The sequence below is a fragment of the Thalassophryne amazonica genome, chromosome 6, assembly GCF_902500255.1.
Source record: "Thalassophryne amazonica chromosome 6, fThaAma1.1, whole genome shotgun sequence".
Taxonomy (NCBI): Eukaryota; Metazoa; Chordata; class Actinopteri; order Batrachoidiformes; family Batrachoididae; genus Thalassophryne; species Thalassophryne amazonica.
In genome coordinates, this window is record NC_047108.1 from 90255453 (window position 1) to 90272931 (window position 17479).

At 41.3% G+C, this 17479-nt stretch overlaps 1 protein-coding gene across 3 annotated transcripts in view; it reads left to right on the top strand.

Annotated features, from left to right (window-relative positions):
* Positions 1-17479, top strand: part of LOC117512625 (IQ motif and SEC7 domain-containing protein 1-like) — a 364856-nt gene that overhangs the window by 115224 nt on the left and 232153 nt on the right. For all 3 annotated transcript variants that reach the window (XM_034172769.1, XM_034172770.1, XM_034172775.1), the window contains one exon: positions 11488-11595. In XM_034172769.1, coding sequence (XP_034028660.1) covers positions 11488-11595 — 108 coding nt within the window. The remainder of the gene's footprint in view (positions 1-11487; positions 11596-17479) is intronic.

A 17479-nucleotide genomic window follows, 5' to 3' on the forward strand; every position in this document is an offset into this window, starting at 1 on the left:
TGTTGCCATTTTCTTTGGGAGTGACGAAAATGGACAGGATTCGGAATGAACATGTCAGAGGGACAGCACAGGTAGGATAGTTTAGAGACAAAGTCAGAGAGGTGAGATTGAGATGGTTTGGGCATGTACAGAGTAGGGACCCAGGGTATACAGGGAGAAGGATGCTGAGGATGGAGCCACCGGGCAGGAGGAGGTGGGGGGGAGGTTATGGTTGTGCTAAGAGAGGACATGCAGGTGGTTGGTGGGACAGAGGAAGATGCTGAGGACTGGGTGCGGTGGAAATGGACGATCTGCTGTAGTGAACCTCAACGGCAAGAGCCAAAAAAAAGAAGATTATTATGAAATGCTCTCTCACCGTTTATGCTGTTAAAACTTCTCAATAACTCCTGATTAACACTAGACATCTGAGCTGCTAAAGCTACCGAGTCATTAAAAAAAGTTTAAAGCCTTCAAATTCTTAACGTGGTCTGAGTGATGGTTTGTGGGACAGCAAGTCTGTTATTGTGCAGCACATAAATGGTTGGTCGGTGGGGGGCAATACCACCGATCCTGAAAAAAATTCTTTGGGACATACTTTCCCATGAGGTATTGAGTGGCGACTCGATGTAAAATTGAGATTGTGTATCATTCATCTGGTTTATTTTAGTTCTGTGTTCCTGTTTGTATCGAAGCTCAAAGCCCTTTGAAATCACTGCAGCTGCCAGTGTAGGACTTTGCTGTCAGTACACTACAGACGTGCCCACACTTAATATTCACAACACCAGTGAGCCCGGCTGTTTTAAAAAAAAAAAAAAAAATAATAATAAAAATGGTGTGTTACATGGCTTGGTAAGTTTCATTATCATTAATAATTGAACAGCCACTGAACATGGCACAGGAGCCATAAATAAATAAGCTTCTCTCCCGAAGGTCTGCTTTACTCTGGTTTGATAGGAGAGAGAGAGAGAGAGATGGGCCCCATCGGTGAGCGGGGGATAATTCTGACACGCGGTCCGAGGCTCGCCAGAGAGGAATAACAACGTGGCGATGTTTAATTGGTCTGCTGGTCTGTAATCAGAATGGATGGCTTCATTCAGATGTGATTCGAAGCCGTGTAAGATAGGCAGCCTCTGACCCCGTTTTATTGGATTGTTCTTCAGCAAATGTCTAATGATAAGATGTTCTCCCACCCAGCCGAGCACTACTGTGCAGCAGCCATTCATAAACACAGACGAGCATTCGACAGAGGCCTACAGCTGAGGTCATCAGACACTTTGTCACGCCGATAAGCAACGCAAGTGGAGGATGAAAGTGTTCTTGTCTATTTTCAAGCACTTTTTGGAAGTCCATTTGTGCCTGTGTGTTATTTATACCCATTTGCTTCCACTCGCTGAGCTTGTATATATTGTGATGGATGGCAGTCGTCATACTTGGACTCTTGGAGAAGAAATAGGCAAATTGAAGTTTCATATAGCTTGGGATGGTATATGCTATGACACATTCTGGTGTTTTAATTTTTTGCCCTTCTTTTTTTCTTAGTGAACACGTTGATTCTGGACCATACAGAGGCAGTACTACCACGTACAGACCCACTGGAGGTATTCTGGGGAGCCTTGGCAGGGTTTATTTCCCTCTAATTCCCCATCAGAGAATTTGGAAAACTGGAAGGCAGGGATTATAACCCCCTCCATTATTCTGGCGGTGACAATGAAGGCAGTGAAGCTGCTGTTGTCGAGGCCAGAATGTCTGTGTGTGTCTCAAGGTACCACTAAGTGAAGGCCTTCCAGTTTAAGCATCATGTCAGTGTATGGTGCTACAATTAGTGCAAAGGTGTTGGGAAAACATTCCCCATTTAAAAAAATAAATAATGTGATGTCATCAGTTCTAAATAAGTACTTTACTACAAACAGATGTATCAGTACCTGACGCACTAATCATTTAAAAATTATCAAGGGCAAAAATTCTGGATTTTGACTTTTTCCATCTCAAATGCAAAGATTTGCTGTTTTTAGGTTTAATTTGAGATTAGAAATGGAAGAGAGAAGAGAGTCTTAGCTACACTAGGCCCCCAGGCCTGTAGATGCCAGTTCTTATCACTGGATTTCATAGGGTGAAGTGAATGAGAGTCTACAACACCCACTAGATAGGACACCAGTCCATCACAGGTTACTTCCCCAGCCATTTGAGCAACTTTTGTTGGCATCTAGCAGGTGATGTGAGCATTTCAGGGCTTCAAGTACATATCCAAGTACACATAGAAATTTCAGAAATGCATGATTTTTTTTTTTTTTTTTTTTTTTTTTTTTGGTATGCAGAGCTTTGACCTCTTAATGTATAAAAAAAATTTGGTTTTGAAAGTTCACTCAGTGTTCTTTTGGTTCTAAGATATAAAAATTTGCCGGAAGGACAGAATTTCTCCTGACAAGCACAACTTATAATTGTGAATAACAGAGTGATTTAAACTCGTTAGACACCGCTTCAGACGTGTTTTTAAATAATTTAAACCAAATATTCCATTACCCTTTCAGTTAACATTAATTGGGTCTAAACACAATGAAATATCTTGTATTGGGTTAAACAAGAAATGTCAAATAGCAGTTAAGTCGGGTCCATTGTTAAACAAGTCCAGCTGACATTACTCAACCTACTTGAATATAGCGAGACTGGGTTTGACTGGCTGTCTTGTACAGTTTGACTGAAACAAGCAATTTTAAGAAGCTTCTTTAATCTCTAAAAATAGTGATGGTTAATTTTCAAACATTTGTTTAAAATTAATCTATTAAAGGAGTCAAATTATTAAACTTTTCAGCAGGCTGCTATGGGTCTAAAAAATGTCTTTGTTTGGACCTTCTTGCTGGTTCAAGTATGATTTCTTTATATAATCATATAAAGAATCATCAAAAATAGACTGTTTATCATAACCAGAAACTGTAAAAATAGAAATTATAATCAAGTTATCAATTTTCCAAAAGTCCTCAAACAATCTATAGATACAAAACGCTTCACTCAGAGAAAATGACCAATTCTCCATTCAAAATAAGTCACATCACAATCATTATATTCTACATGTCAGTTTAAAATTTTGCCCCTCCCAATAAAGGTTTTAGCAATCCAGATCCTGTTTAAAAGAATATAAAAATTCTGTTACTCATTGCAACTGTTAAGCCTTGAATGACTCACCTGAGACTAACAGTTACCACAAAAATTCAGTGAGTTGTCAACAGAATTCCAAGATAAAACTGAAAAAAGACTGAAAGAATGGAGCGTTATTGTGAGAAAATGAAACATGCTATTATATCTCCAGCTAGTGGTGGGCACAGCTAACCGAAAAGTTAGCTTCGACAGCCATTAATCCACTAGCTGAAAAGTTAACTTTTGTAATGCTAAACCAAAAAAAAAAAAAGCAAAAAAATTTAGCGGACATTACCGCTAACGGCTAATTTTTAGTATTGACTCGGTCGCAGCCACATCGAATTACACTATCGGCGAGTTTCAAGTTTAAATGCCGCAGGGGTTGCTGGGTAAATTCAAAGGTGATAACAAACACAAAACTAACGCACGAAAAATAAAAATAAAAAAAATAAAAATAAAACCCCAAACACATCATCATCATCATCTTTATCAAAATCAGTAAATCGCAGTATTAGAGGTCACAGTTTATCTGTATGTTATATATTTATAAACCATTAACGGCGCTATGGCTCACCTGTATTGCTTTCACAAACACAAAACAAATGCACAAAAAATAAATAAATAAAAATGACTTTTATTTATTTACTTTTATTTATGACTTTTGAGCTTCTTACATACTGTTTTGCTTAAATTTTCATTGTTACGCAGATGATACCCAGCTTTATCTATCCATGAAGCCAGAGGACACACACCAATTAGCTAAACTGCAGGATTGTCTTACAGACATAAAGACATGGATGACCTCTAATTTCCTGCTTTTAAACTCAGATAAAACTGAAGTTATTGTACTTGGCCTCACAAATCTTAGAAACATGGTGTCTAACCAGATCCTTACTCTGGATGGCATTACCCTGACCTCTAGTAATACTGTGAGAAATCTTGGAGTCATTTTTGATCAGGATATGTCATTCAAAGCGCATATTAAACAAATATGTAGGACTGCTTTTTTGCATTTACGCAATAGCTCTAAAATTAGAAAGGTCTTGTCTCAGAGTGATGCTGAAAAACTAATTCATGCATTTATTTCCTCTAGGCTGGACTATTGTAATTCATTATTATCAGGTTGTCCTAAAAGTTCCCTGAAAAGCCTTCAGTTAATTCAAAATGCTGCAGCTAGAGTACTGACAGGGACTAGAAGGATAGAGCATATCTCACCCATATTGGCCTCTCTTCATTGGCTTCCTGTTAATTCTAGAATAGAATTTAAAATTCTTCTTCTTACTTATAAGGTTTTGAATAATCAGGTCCCATCCCTATCTTAGGGACCTCATAGTACCATATCACCCCAATAGAGCGCTTCGCTCTCAGACTGCAGGCTTACTTGTAGTTCCTAGGGTTTGTAAGAGTAGAATGGGAGGCAGAGCCTTCAGCTTTCAGGCTCCTCTCCTGTGGAACCAGCTCCCAATTCAGATCAGGGAGACAGACACCCTCTCTACTTTTAAGATTAGGCTTAAAACTTTCCTTTTTGCTAAAGCTTACAGTTAGGGCTGGATCAGGTGACCCTGAACCATCCCTTAGTTATGCTGCTATAGACTTAGACTGCTGGGGGGTTCCCATGATGCACTCACTGAGTGTTTCTTTCTCTTTTTGCTCTGTATGCACCACTCTGCATTTAATCATTAGTGATTGATCTCTGCTTCCCTCCACAGCATGTCTTTTTCCTGGTTCTCTCCCTCAGCCCCAACCAGTCCCAGCAGAAGACTGCCCCTCCCTGAGCCTGGTTCTGCTGGAGGTTTCTTCATGTTAAAAGGGAGTTTTTCCTTCCCACTGTCGCCAAGTGCTTGCTCACAGGGGGTTGTTTTGACAGTTGGGGTTTTTCTGTAATTATTGTATGGCTTTGCCTTGCAATATAAAGCGCCTTGGGGCAACTGTTTGTTGTGATTTGGTGCTATATAAATAAAATTGATTGATTGATTGATTGTTTTTGTCCACAGTGTAACTTCTTGTCTTTTTACCAGCACTTGTGTGCTTTGACCTGTGAACCAGAAGTGTTAGCTAGCTCTCTGCGTTCATAAACAGGATGTATGATTTTAAGGTTTACAAACTTTTTGACCGATTACCAGCAAAAAAAGAAAAAGAAGTTAACGGACTGGAAGTTAGCTGAACTTAGCTGAAAAGCTAATCCGCTAATGAAAATGTTTGTTTCAATAGTCAGCGGTTAGTGGATTAGCAAAACTCCAGCATCTGCAGTGGAATATTTCCTTCTCCACCCCCTTTTTTTCTTGCCACAGTATTGGTAATACTGGTGGACACTTGGGAAAATTTACATATAAGGATTCTATAGTTTAAAATTTTTGTAAACTAAATGATCAGTTATTGTATGACATAACTGTGTTGTACTGCACAAAGTGCATTTCTGAGTTCTCTCTACTTCTAGCCATATCGGTGCTATTTTGAAAGAGATGCAGAACTTGCAGGTGTAATGAAAAATGAGCCTAAACAGAGTAAAAATGCATCAAGAGTTTAAAACAAACAACAAAAAACACCTCTACTCGGGCTTCACATAGTTAATGTTGGTAGCCATAAATCTCCCACAGACACCAGGGCTGTGCACAGTTCAGGTTTTTAGAACTGTAATCCTGTTTGATACCTCAGTTCATAATTGAACTCAAATTCAAGAGTCATTTACAGTATAATTCAGAATTTTGCACAGCCCTCTGATGAGACACGTGCATCCTAAAAAACAAAAATGAAACAAAACAAAAAAACCAAAACACCCAGTTTTGTAATGTATAACTCCTTAAATTATACTGAAACTGATTTTTATTTGCTGCAGTCATAATCTGCACACTGAATATTTCTCTTCAGCCACTGCAGCGTGATGCCTGAACTGTCCACAGTTCTAAAAATAGCTTGCCTGTCCGTCCTGGTCAGTGACGTTACACGACAGGGTGGATGGACTCAACACGTCTGTTACATTTATAGCACGATGTTTCAGGGCCAGTCTACGCCCGTCTCACACCGTCAGCCAGCTCTCTCCACAGCAATCACGCAGGCATATCCTCCCATGTCCTTCACCGGCTCTCGTTGCTATGGAGAGAGATGCTCAACTTTGATGGGTAGAATGCCAAGTGTGTCGTCTTTGCCTGTCCATTTTCACTTCACAAACCATATTTAATTTCTTTGTCAGGCATGTGGTTGACAGCTTTCTGCTGCAGAAATTTAACAGAACACAGAGTAGCTTTATGTTTGGAGGAAAAAAATAGAATTGAGAATGAATGCAGTCTTCAAAGCGTAGAACCTCTGGTGGCAAAGATCTGCCACACACAAGAAAAGAGCTCAAAAAATGTTTGATTATCAGAGCAACAACACGGGGAGAGAATTCATATACGCTTCACAGCTTCCAAACCAGTCAGAGCAGAAATTAGCTTTTTTTTTTTAATTAATAATTTATTCCTGAAAATTTCAGCAACTATGATGCAAGCGTAATGAACGGCCAGTCCGGTCATGCAGAGCATTTATTTGTTGTACTGCTACATCTTCATCATCTGCACATGCAGATTTCCACTATGGGCTCGGAGGCCTTTGTGTTTCTGAACGAAGACGCCTTCCCCCGAGAGCGACGGCAAACCGTTGGGTGTTGATTGCAAGTTGACAGCCTGAGAAATGTGCCCGGCCTGTGTGAGACAAGCAGCCCAAAGGCGGCACGTCTCACTGAGAACCCCGGACAAACAATAGGCGAGAGAGAAATTCCTCAGTGGAAATGCCACTTGGTGAAATAAGAGAACCATCTGAACAATGACCAGTGAAGGGCAAAGCTGCTCTGCGGCGCACCGAGTGCAAGCTATGCAAATGCTGCCGTTGTTTTTCTGCCTGAATTCGAACACGTGCACCTGTTCAGGAAGACATCTGTGCTGGAATTTGTTGTTGGCATAGAAATGTCTTGATGTCCTTTTTTGTTGGGTTTTTTTTTTCAGTGCTTATCATTGGGCCACCAGAACTGATTAGCAATCAATACAGGGGTTAAAAAAACCCCCACAGGGGCATGGGAGTGCAGATTGATCAGGAAAGCCTGCTGTGTCTGCTGCTGCATGGTGGGAATCGCTGGCACTTTGGGGAGTTGACATCAGCTGCATGACAGCAGCACATTTATAATGTTGTCCAAGAATCCTAAGATCAGAAAAACAAGAGCTCCTGGGAAAAGTAGTTTGCAGCAAACTTGACTATAAATAGTTTATGTAAATTGAACCAAATGGGCCAAAGCGCACAAAAATGCTTGTATAATCTTTGAGTTTTCTTTGAGTTCGTGTGAGATTGGTATTATGGCTTGAGTTTCCCCCGTGTTTGACAGTTATTGTCAAACACGTCAGACATGTGGTGTGGTAACAGTCATATTTTGGGATCGCTTGAGTCGGCTACAAATTGTTGTGTTTTACATTATCCCATTTGGTACATGAGTAGTGAGACATTTAATGCTGTTTTATGCCAGAAATACCCAATTTTGTCTTTCAGAAAATACATGGGATTTAAAAATCTTAAATCTGAAATAAAATTCGAACACTGCCAATTTAAAAAAAATAAAAAATAAAAAATCCCAACTTAAATTTCTGCAGCAACCAACTACTTTCTATGTAGATTTAGTGGCATCGCAATGTGCTGTGCAGAGAATGCAGCAACACTCCTGATGTGTTCTGAGCTTTTCTGTGCCATTTTTACATTCCCTGTCTAGCTACATATGCAAGTTTTTTTCTTTGTTTGCATGTTTAACCTTGAAATCCTTTCTCCTTTCCTATTTATAAGGAGACAGCAGTACCCACTACTCAGTGTGTAGCTGATTAATTTTGTTTCTCAAGACTGCATCATCGGCATAATCTCGTTTTCGAGCATGAAAGGACCATGTCAGATCAACCTCAGTTGTTCAAGGGGTGATGATGTCGTATGTGGCTGCTCAGACCCAGAGCAGAATGGAAGAGTCGGAAACACTTTATGCAGGGGAGAGTGGGTGGTAAGCAAGGAAGGAGGAGCCGCTCTTTACGTTGCTTTCTCTTGTACTCTACTTCACAGCATCGTCATTTTTCCATGTGGGAAGTTCCCTTAATAATGGTGCGCCACCACTCAGTGCGGTTTTCGGCGAGGATCTCCCAGTTGGCATAGTCGATGTTACAGCGATGAAGCATGGCCTTCAGTTGGTCGCAAAATCAACGTTTTGGTGCACCTCTAGCTCTTGTGCCTGATTCGAGCTGTGAGAAGAGGATCTGGAGGGGGAGTCGGGTTGTGGGCATTCTTCTGGCGTGCCCTGCCTAGCGGAGGCGATGTTGGGCCATCGTGGCCTCGATGCTAGAGAGATTGGCTTGGAGAAGCACAGATTCATTGGAGACACGATCTTGCCATTTGATCTTCAGGATTGCACAAATTTTCTGCTGCTGGAAACGCTCCAGCCTTTTTATGTCACTCGTATACAAGACCCACAACTCAGAACCATAGAGGAGGGTGGAAAGAACGATGACTCGGAATACCATGATTTTAGTCTGGAGACTGAGGTTGTGGTTCAGAAACACCCATTTGGAGAGCTTCCCAAATGCTGCATGTGCGGCACGAATCCTGTTATCAGTGTCTTTGTGCACAGTGCGGTCATTAGAGAGGTAGCTTCCTAGGTAGGGGAAGGCTTCCACGGTCTCCTAGACTTCACCATGGAGTCGTACGTTGCTGGTGTCTGGAGGGGGATGGCCTGGAACCCCCTGCACAAGGATCTTGGTGTTGGAGGTAAGCCCAAAGTGAGAATAGGCACCATCAAAGAGATCTACAGTGGTCTGGAGCACAGTGACTGTGTCCGCAAGGGTCACATTGTCGTCAGCATACTGTAGCTCCCATACTGTGACCAGGGTGGTGAGTTGGCGGGCACAAAAGCACCCAGTGTTGAAGAGTCCTCCATCCATTCGGCAGTGAGGTTGGATGCCAGGGGCCGTGTCAGGAAGTTTGTGAATCATGGCCCCAAGGTAGAGAGAGAAGAGGGTGGGGGCCAGAACGCAGCCCTGCTTCAGACCAACGGTGATAGGGAATGGGTCAGAGATGCTGTTCTTGTCCACGACACGGCCACTCATCCCATCTTGAAGGGCCTGTACAAGGTCTGTGAAGTGGTTAGAGCAGCCGAAACATCTCAAGGTTGCCCACATAGCTGGTCTTGGGACACTATCGAAAGCTTTCTCCAAGTCCCAGAAGAGGAAAAGGAGAGGCCTTCGTTGTTCACGGGACTTCTCCTGTAGCAGGCGGGCACAGAAGATCATGTCAGCGGTGCCACAAGATGGCCCGAAGCCGCACTGTGACTCTGGAAGGATCTCTTCAGCAACGGTCAAGAGCCTGTCAAGCAGAACCCGTGCAAAGATCCGGCACTACTGAGGAGGGAGATGGCACGGTAATTTCCGCAGATGGAGAAATCCCCCTTCTTGAAGATGGTAATGATGGTGGCGTCCTTCAGGTCTGCAGGTATGGCTTTTGCCCCACATATGCACAGGATCTACATGAAAAGCCTGGTCTTTACGGCTATGCCCCCTAGAGAAATGAGCTCCGAGGGGTTGTTGTCGGGCCCGGGGGACTTCCATGCCTTTATGCACTTCAATGCCTTCTGAAACTCGCTGTAGGAGGGAGGGAGTGACATCCAATACCTGACAGGGTGTTGGGGTACCTTATGGAGCAAGTCATCAGCTGTGGTAGATGGACGATTCAGAAGTTTGAAATTTGAAAGTGTTCCTTCATCCTTTGGAGGATGGCTTGATCATCTGTCGTCGCAAGCTGGCACAGGTAGAGCGGTTCTCCCATGCAAGGCGAGCAGATCTCTTCTGGTCAATCAGTTTTTGGATATCGGCATCATTTTGATCAAACCAGTCTTGATGGAAATGACTGGAGTAGCTGACTACATCCTCTATAGCCTTACTGATGGTACCACAGACCTTTCCCTTTCCAGAAGAAAGTGTAGTTGGCTCCAACTTCAGACAGACTTCCGTCTCCGGCAAGTCTTGTTTTCGGAGAGGGCAGCGATATCAATGTTGAAGCGGTCAAGCTCCCGACTCACAAGGGCAGTGCGTCGGTGTGGTCTATCTGTGTCATTGTGGTCTATGAGGGTCCTCACATTCCATACTCCTACCGTAAAAGGGTTCAGTTTCCATTTTCTAATCGTGTAAGTAGATCCCCACTGGTCGCGGCCTGCCAGTCAAGGGGAGTTGTGGTGACTGATGTTTACCCCACCTTTCTAGGGGTCTCTCCGCCTGGATGCAGTTTAATGTCATACCCAGGACAAGTGGGGTACCTTACGATGGACAAGTACTGCATCAATACAACCAAAAATCACATTTAAAGAGAGAGAGCTGTTAGAGCTTATAAAAGCCTCCAATATAGAGGGAGGGGGGTAGCAGGGGAACGGCACAGTGAGCAGGGAGGGTTGGGGAGGAGTGGCTAAGGAGTTAAGCATGGTTTTAGCACTGAAAACAGCTTGTGCAATATCTAGTGACAGAAAAAAACAATCATTCAGGACCCTTTAATGCATCTGACATTGAAAAACATTTGTTAGATACAGTACTGTGGACAAGTCTTGAGTACCCTTGTGTTTCTGCATAAATATGGATTTATAAAAATAATAATAGTCTTCAGTAGTGTGTTATTGCAAATTTAATTTCCGCATTATTTATTTAGAACACAAACACCTTGCTGGCAAGCAGAAACCAATGAGCAAATCACTGTTATTGTACAAGGCACAAAAAACTCATGTGAACTGCAGGGGTGGTGGCCAAGTGGTTTGTCTGCTTGGTTTCAGTGCAGAAGTTTCCCAGTTCAACCCCCCACTCTCGCCACATTTCCGGTGTAAAATTCAACATGCACTTCAACATGCAGACCCACCTTGGATCTGCTGTGGTGACCATCAGTGAAAACAAGGGAGCAGCCGAAGGGTCTTACTTTCAGTTAGTATGCTATGCAATTTAAAAAAAAAAATCACGTTACAGCAAATTTTGGCTATTAAGGAAAATAAGAGACCTTTTCACATGAAGAAAAACCTGATTTCTTGTTTGGTTTGCAGGTTGAAAGCGCAGTCCAAAGAGACAGGAAACATGGGATAATAATCAGTGAACCATGAATTGATCAACATGATGTTTCTGTAAAACCACTCATTCATTGTCACACATTTATTGGTTCAGTCTTTATTTGAGCACTTTATTTACTGTATGTGATTTGATATTAGGATGCTTGTCTTTAAAATTTTTACAGCAACTTTGCTGTAGGAAAAAAAAAAATTAATGTCGTGTCACAGGTTTTTGGACGGTGCCTTATTCTGTGGTCAGTGGTTCTGTGTTGTGTTTTGCTGAAATCTGCTTTCTCTTTCTGTAGGCGACACGCCTCTCTACCTGTTGACATCACAGAGCATCGTGGTAACTCTGCGTCTGCTGGTTGCAGGAGAGTCTTCCCCTGTCACCAGTGGAAGTCGGCATCCTTTGGGTACAGTAAGATGTTTTTATGGTATGATACTCGGTGGTTGCAGCTTGAGGCTACAACAGCTCCAGCATTGTGGCAGAAAAATGTGTGCTGCTCCTCCTCATAAATGTCTAAAAGTCATCACAGCTTGTATCCGTGTACCGTTAATTAACCTTTCTGAGATCGACGTATCAGCCGTGACAGTTTGACAGCTGCAGACTTTGCTGTGACCTAAGGCTTAGCCCAAATGAAATAAAGACGTGTGCCGAAACCTCGCCTTTTAGCCCGTAGTGAGCTCGGCGCCGGAGCGAGGCTCTCGGCAGACAGTCACATCAGTGGGACAGAGTAAGTGGGCCTCCTAGTGCCGGGTGCTTCACAATCAAACGGCAACGTGTTCCTAATCCATAGCCCACTTTGTGCTCATGTGCAGCCCAAAAATAAACCCATATGCATACTAGGAATGGGTTCTATTTTTAAATAAACATGTTCCAAAGGTTTCTGATGAGGACAAGCGTCTGCAGGTTGGTAATGTTGCAGACGTGATGGTTTTTGTTCTCTGTTGGTTTGCAGTCAGTAATTTTGAAGCACGGCTGAGCGATATCAGATTAAATGGATCATGAGTGCCGCGGTCCAAGGTGGATTTTCCTCTGCAGCCCAGCTGTCAGCCCCCACCACCACCGTGCTCAGGCTTAACCATCTATGTGATAGTCTACACCTATTTGGGAAACCAAAACTCTTTGACAATGCTGATTGGTTTTCAAAGGTTGCTGTGTTGCTGTTTTCAAAGGTTGCTGTGGACCACTGCTTAGTAATAACATGTAAAATGCTACGTTCAACAATATTTTGTGGTACTTGCCTTCATACTGTCTGGTGACATTTTGAAAGTCCGCTTCAGTTGAAACAAGTGCTGTCAGGTGATTCAAAAAAATTAATCTAATTAATTACATGGTTTGCGATCAATTAAGCCCCTGTCACACCAGGCCAATGTAGAGTTGTGTAATGCAACGTACAGACTACGCCGTGCTTATGCAGGCCTACATGCCCGTACACTGAGGGACGCAAAAGGGTCCATGAAATGGATGTAAAAATTAAACATATTTAATTTTTTTCGCAGACTTTCGGCATAGAGCGCTGGACACAACGCTCGTCACTGTGCAACACCATGCCTCCGCAATTGTACGCTATGCTACGCGGCATTGTGCTACTCTACGCAGAGTGTGAAAGGGGCTTTAGTCAAAATTAATCATATGTAATCCCGTTTCTTTTTTTTAAATGCAAATATCACTCTTCAAATCGCAAACACACACACACACACACACACACACACACACACTCACACGATCTCAGAAACACAAAAACAATAAAGAAAAAAAATCACTCTTAAAAACAATTAAAGAAATGCTATAATAGATAAAAATAAGATGTGCAGTCTATGAACTTTGCAAAAATGGAGCATCGTAAACATATTGAGCATGATTTATTTCTGCACTACAAAATGCATTTTGAAAAAATGTAATCATGTAAGGTGATGATGTGGGTGATGTAGCAATTTTCAATTTACATATCAGGGTTTTTTTTTTCTGTGTGATTTCGGAATACAGCTATAATCCCAGGCTAATCTGAGATAAAATTAGAGGATCTGAGGGGGCAGGTTTACTTCTGTTACATGTGTGACAGAGGTGTTAAACAAAATGTGTCAGTCATCAATTCACCTTAAATCAGGAGAATATCTGTTAAAGCAGTCGCAGAATTATGGGACTTTGGAGATGATGGACAAGAAACATCAAACAAATGAAAATGTAAAAGACAGACAAAAACCTACCCATTGAATCTTGATGAAAAACATCATGACTCAAACATTTTAAACTGATTTAAACCTGTAAGAACCCCGTGTGGCTGTTAATTAATGATCCATAAAGTCTAATCAATGTTTTGTGCATGAATGTCAGTAAATGCACAAAATGCTGATGTTTTTACTGCTATTGTTGCTATTTCTTTACCATTTTCTAACCTTGCATATAAAGTGCTTCCCAAAATAAAATATCACAAAGGACAAAAATTTAACTAAAGAACTGTCCAGTTCAGCTTCCAGTTGTTCTCAGGATACTCATCAAACTGGCAGAATGATTCAGTTGTATATCATGATCAACATCTATCTGTCAATATCATGATAACAAATTTTGCCATATATCTTGTATTATGTGCACATGCATGGTGTGCACCGCCCCTCCGATGCCTTTCATTTGTACATCAACAACGATCAATAGCGTACGCTTAAACACACAGCCGTACTCGCACGGAATTGTTTTTTTCACACTAGAAGCGATGTTACCACATGACTCAAAGACAATAAATGTGGTAATCTTTGATTTTTAGTTTCTTTTATCAAACTGTTAAATGTTGAGCAAGACAGGAAGCGAGAATATGACTAGAGGCGATAAAGGTCCTGAGCCAGATTGAACCCAGGATGTTGCATTTTATGGAGAATGTGCTGTTAGTGCAGTTTTTTAACCATGTTTTTCACACTGTTACAGAAAGGAAATGTGACATTATGTGGCTCATTTTATTTGAAACGGCGCCGCTGTGTGAGGCTGTCCGTAAAGTTCATCTTTCTGTCTGTGTGACATGTTATTAAGTGCAAATGTCACAAAGGAGTTTAAATACAAAGAAAAAATAAATAAAACCATTTTTGTTTTTGTAAATTTTTTAAAAAAAAACTTCTATTACATGAATTTATTTTTTAACATGCTTTGGATGTGGTTGTGCAGCTGAGTTATGGAAGGTATTAAGATCTGGTGTTGTGTAACATGGTTTCCTTTTTTTCCCTGTGGCATTAGTGAGCACAACACATGCTTAATGCCACTAGTGCATTCTCCAGCAACAACTAAACACACTCAGGCTAAACACAGCCGCCACTGGACTGCAAACTTACCCAAGGGAAGGAATAGAATCATTACTTTTCTCTGTTTTTGTAATTCTTTTCCCTTTCTGTTCTGTTCTGTGCCTTTCTTTGTTACTGGCTTCTGCCACAGAAAGCCAATCGGTTGTGAACAACGGAGGCCTTTGATCAGCGTCAGTGGTGTGTGTGTGTGTGTGTGTGTGTGTGTTATATATTGTATTTTCCATCCCCGTGTTTGAGTGTAGTAGCAAATGTTAGTTTGAAATGGAGTCATGTATAATCTGTTGCTGTTTAACAGAAACAAATTAAACTGAAAGGGTCACTCAAGAGGGTACCCCCCCCAGCATGTTTAACACATTAAATAGTCTTTATATTACAGCCACTGGTCCAAAATTTTGATCTTGGCTTGTGACCATGACTTTTATCATATTTTCCAGACTATATGTAGCACTGGAGTATTAGTCGTATCTGTTCAAAAAAATGTGTCGTGAAGAGGGGGAAAGGGGGAAAAAAGATGAGTTGCATTTATTTTTTTTAAGCATAGTGCACTTTGTGCAACAAGAAGTAAATGGAATTCAGTTGGCGCATTATTTATTTAGAACGCAAACACCTTGCTGGCAAGCAGAAGCGAACGAGCAAATAAATGTCATTGTACCAGGCACAAAGAACTCATGTGATCTGCTTTGTGTCACCACTGAACAGTTGAAAATGTCAATGCTGTGCTAAACATGTGCATGTTTACCTCACAAAATGTAAATAAACTTGTTAAAATTACTATATATTTTTATGTATTTTCTCCATGTAATGTATAGTTGCGTCAGAAAGGGAATCCAGCACAAAACCTGTGCTAAATCAAAATTCAGATCCACTTCAATTCTGCTGTGGTTACCCCGAGTGAAATAAGGGAGAAGCTGAAGGAAATTCTATAGTTGGCCTTAATTTCACCTAGCTGTCCTCCCAATTACTGTTCTGGCTATCCCACAAAGTGCATTCCAGCTCTTTATTTATGAGTGTGGTCTTTCAGTATGAGAGCATGATTTATTAATTTCCCTCATTCTCTGAGACCCAGCATGTCATCCTTATTCAGATCTTTTTCTTCTTGTTGTTTTACAGCAGGTGGCATATAACGTAATGGTGCATTACCTCCACCTTCAGCTCCGGAGTGTGGATCAGACAGTAACTCATTCAAATCAATGTACAAGAGCAGCTTTCAGTTGTCACATGTGTAGATCATACAGTATATTGACATATACACTATGTCGCTTGCTGTCAGAAACGCTGTTGAGATGAACTGTTTTACAGATGAAAACAGCAGACCTACAAGGTTGGGTAGGATTACTTTGAAATAATACATGTGGATTACATGTATGTATGTACATACATTTGGATTACTTGTAATCTGATTACTTTTGGATTACATTTCAAAGTAATCCTACCCAACCCTGCAGACCTATGAGTCCTCTGTGAAGGCTGAGCCAACAGAGGCCTTTGCGCACTTATTACCCGAGGCCATCAAATATGGCCATCGGGTATTGCGAAGGTTTTGCGTCCGTCCCTCTGTCCATCTGTCTGTCTGTCCCTCTGTCCATCTCTCCATCCGTTAGTGGCGGGTCTTTCCAAAATCAATTCGTTTTGTGTGTTTGTATACATTTTTCTCATATATTATGTAAAGCTAGCAAGAAATAAACACTTCTAAAACTGAAAACACTGTTTTTCAAACCCAAGAAAACCTCTGAACGTATTTACAAGATATTTTGCTGATGTTAGCATGGTGACGTCACAGGCTGGTAGCTAGCTGCAAACCAATGTTTTGTCTGTGTGTAAATATAACCTTTGTGTCATATATTATGTAAAAGCTAGCGAGAAATAAACACTTCTAAAACTGAAAATGCTGTTTTTGGAACCTGATAACACCTCTACAGTCATTTACAAGACATTTTGCGAACTTAGCATGCATACTAACTTCCACTAACTCAAAGCTAACTTCCTATGGAGTTAAATTTGTCTCATTAATGTCTGCAAATGCACACTAGGATGATCTACAAATATTCCTTGATTTGCACAACATGAACAAGTGATGGTTTTGATTTGAACAAGTACAAATTGTACGTAAGACAATAGGATATTAATTATCTTGAGGTGACTCTGTCGTGCGATAGCGCTATATAAATTAATACAATTGAATTGAAATTAATAATTAATTAAGCAACTGCAAATTATAAATAACACAAGACTCATACAGCCGAGGGTATTTTAGCATTGCGTTCTATTTTTTAAAATACAGCCTTTTTGCCCGTAGTGGTACAAATCTGCTACCTGTAGGTTGGAGGAGCACACATCATCGAGATACCGTCCTGAGAATCAGGATTATTCAGACAAATTTATTAGTTTTAGGAAATCCACTTTCATGTGTCCATAATAACTGCTGTCGTCATTAATTAGTCTTTTATTTTGTGATGAGTTAGCCAATCATTTATGTATGATAACTGAGTAGTCACCAGAGCACTAAAACCTTAATTTGCTAGACCAGCAGTTTACGAGGTCTATTAGATAAGAAACCGACACTTTTATTTTTTTTAACTATATGGATTTGAATGACGTGCGATTACACCAATCATGCTTGAACCCTCGTGCGCATGTGTGAGTTTTTTCACGCGTGTCGGTGACGTCATTTCCCTGTGGGCAGGCCTTGAGTGAGATGTGGTCCCGCCCTCTCGGCTGAATTCCTTTGTTTCACATGCTGCTCGAGACGGCGCGTGTTGCTTTATCAAAAATTTTTCTGGACCTGTGAGGAATATCCGAGTGGACACTATTCGAGAAATTTAGCTGGTTTTCGGTGAAACGTTTAACGGCTGATGAGAGATTATGGGGTGTTTCTGTCGGTGTAAGGACTTCCCACGCAACGGGACGTCGTGCAGCACTTCCAGGCGCCGTCGTCGGCCTGTTTCGACCTGAAAACATCCTAATTTAAGGCTTAATTCACCCAGGACATCATGAGAGAACAGAGAA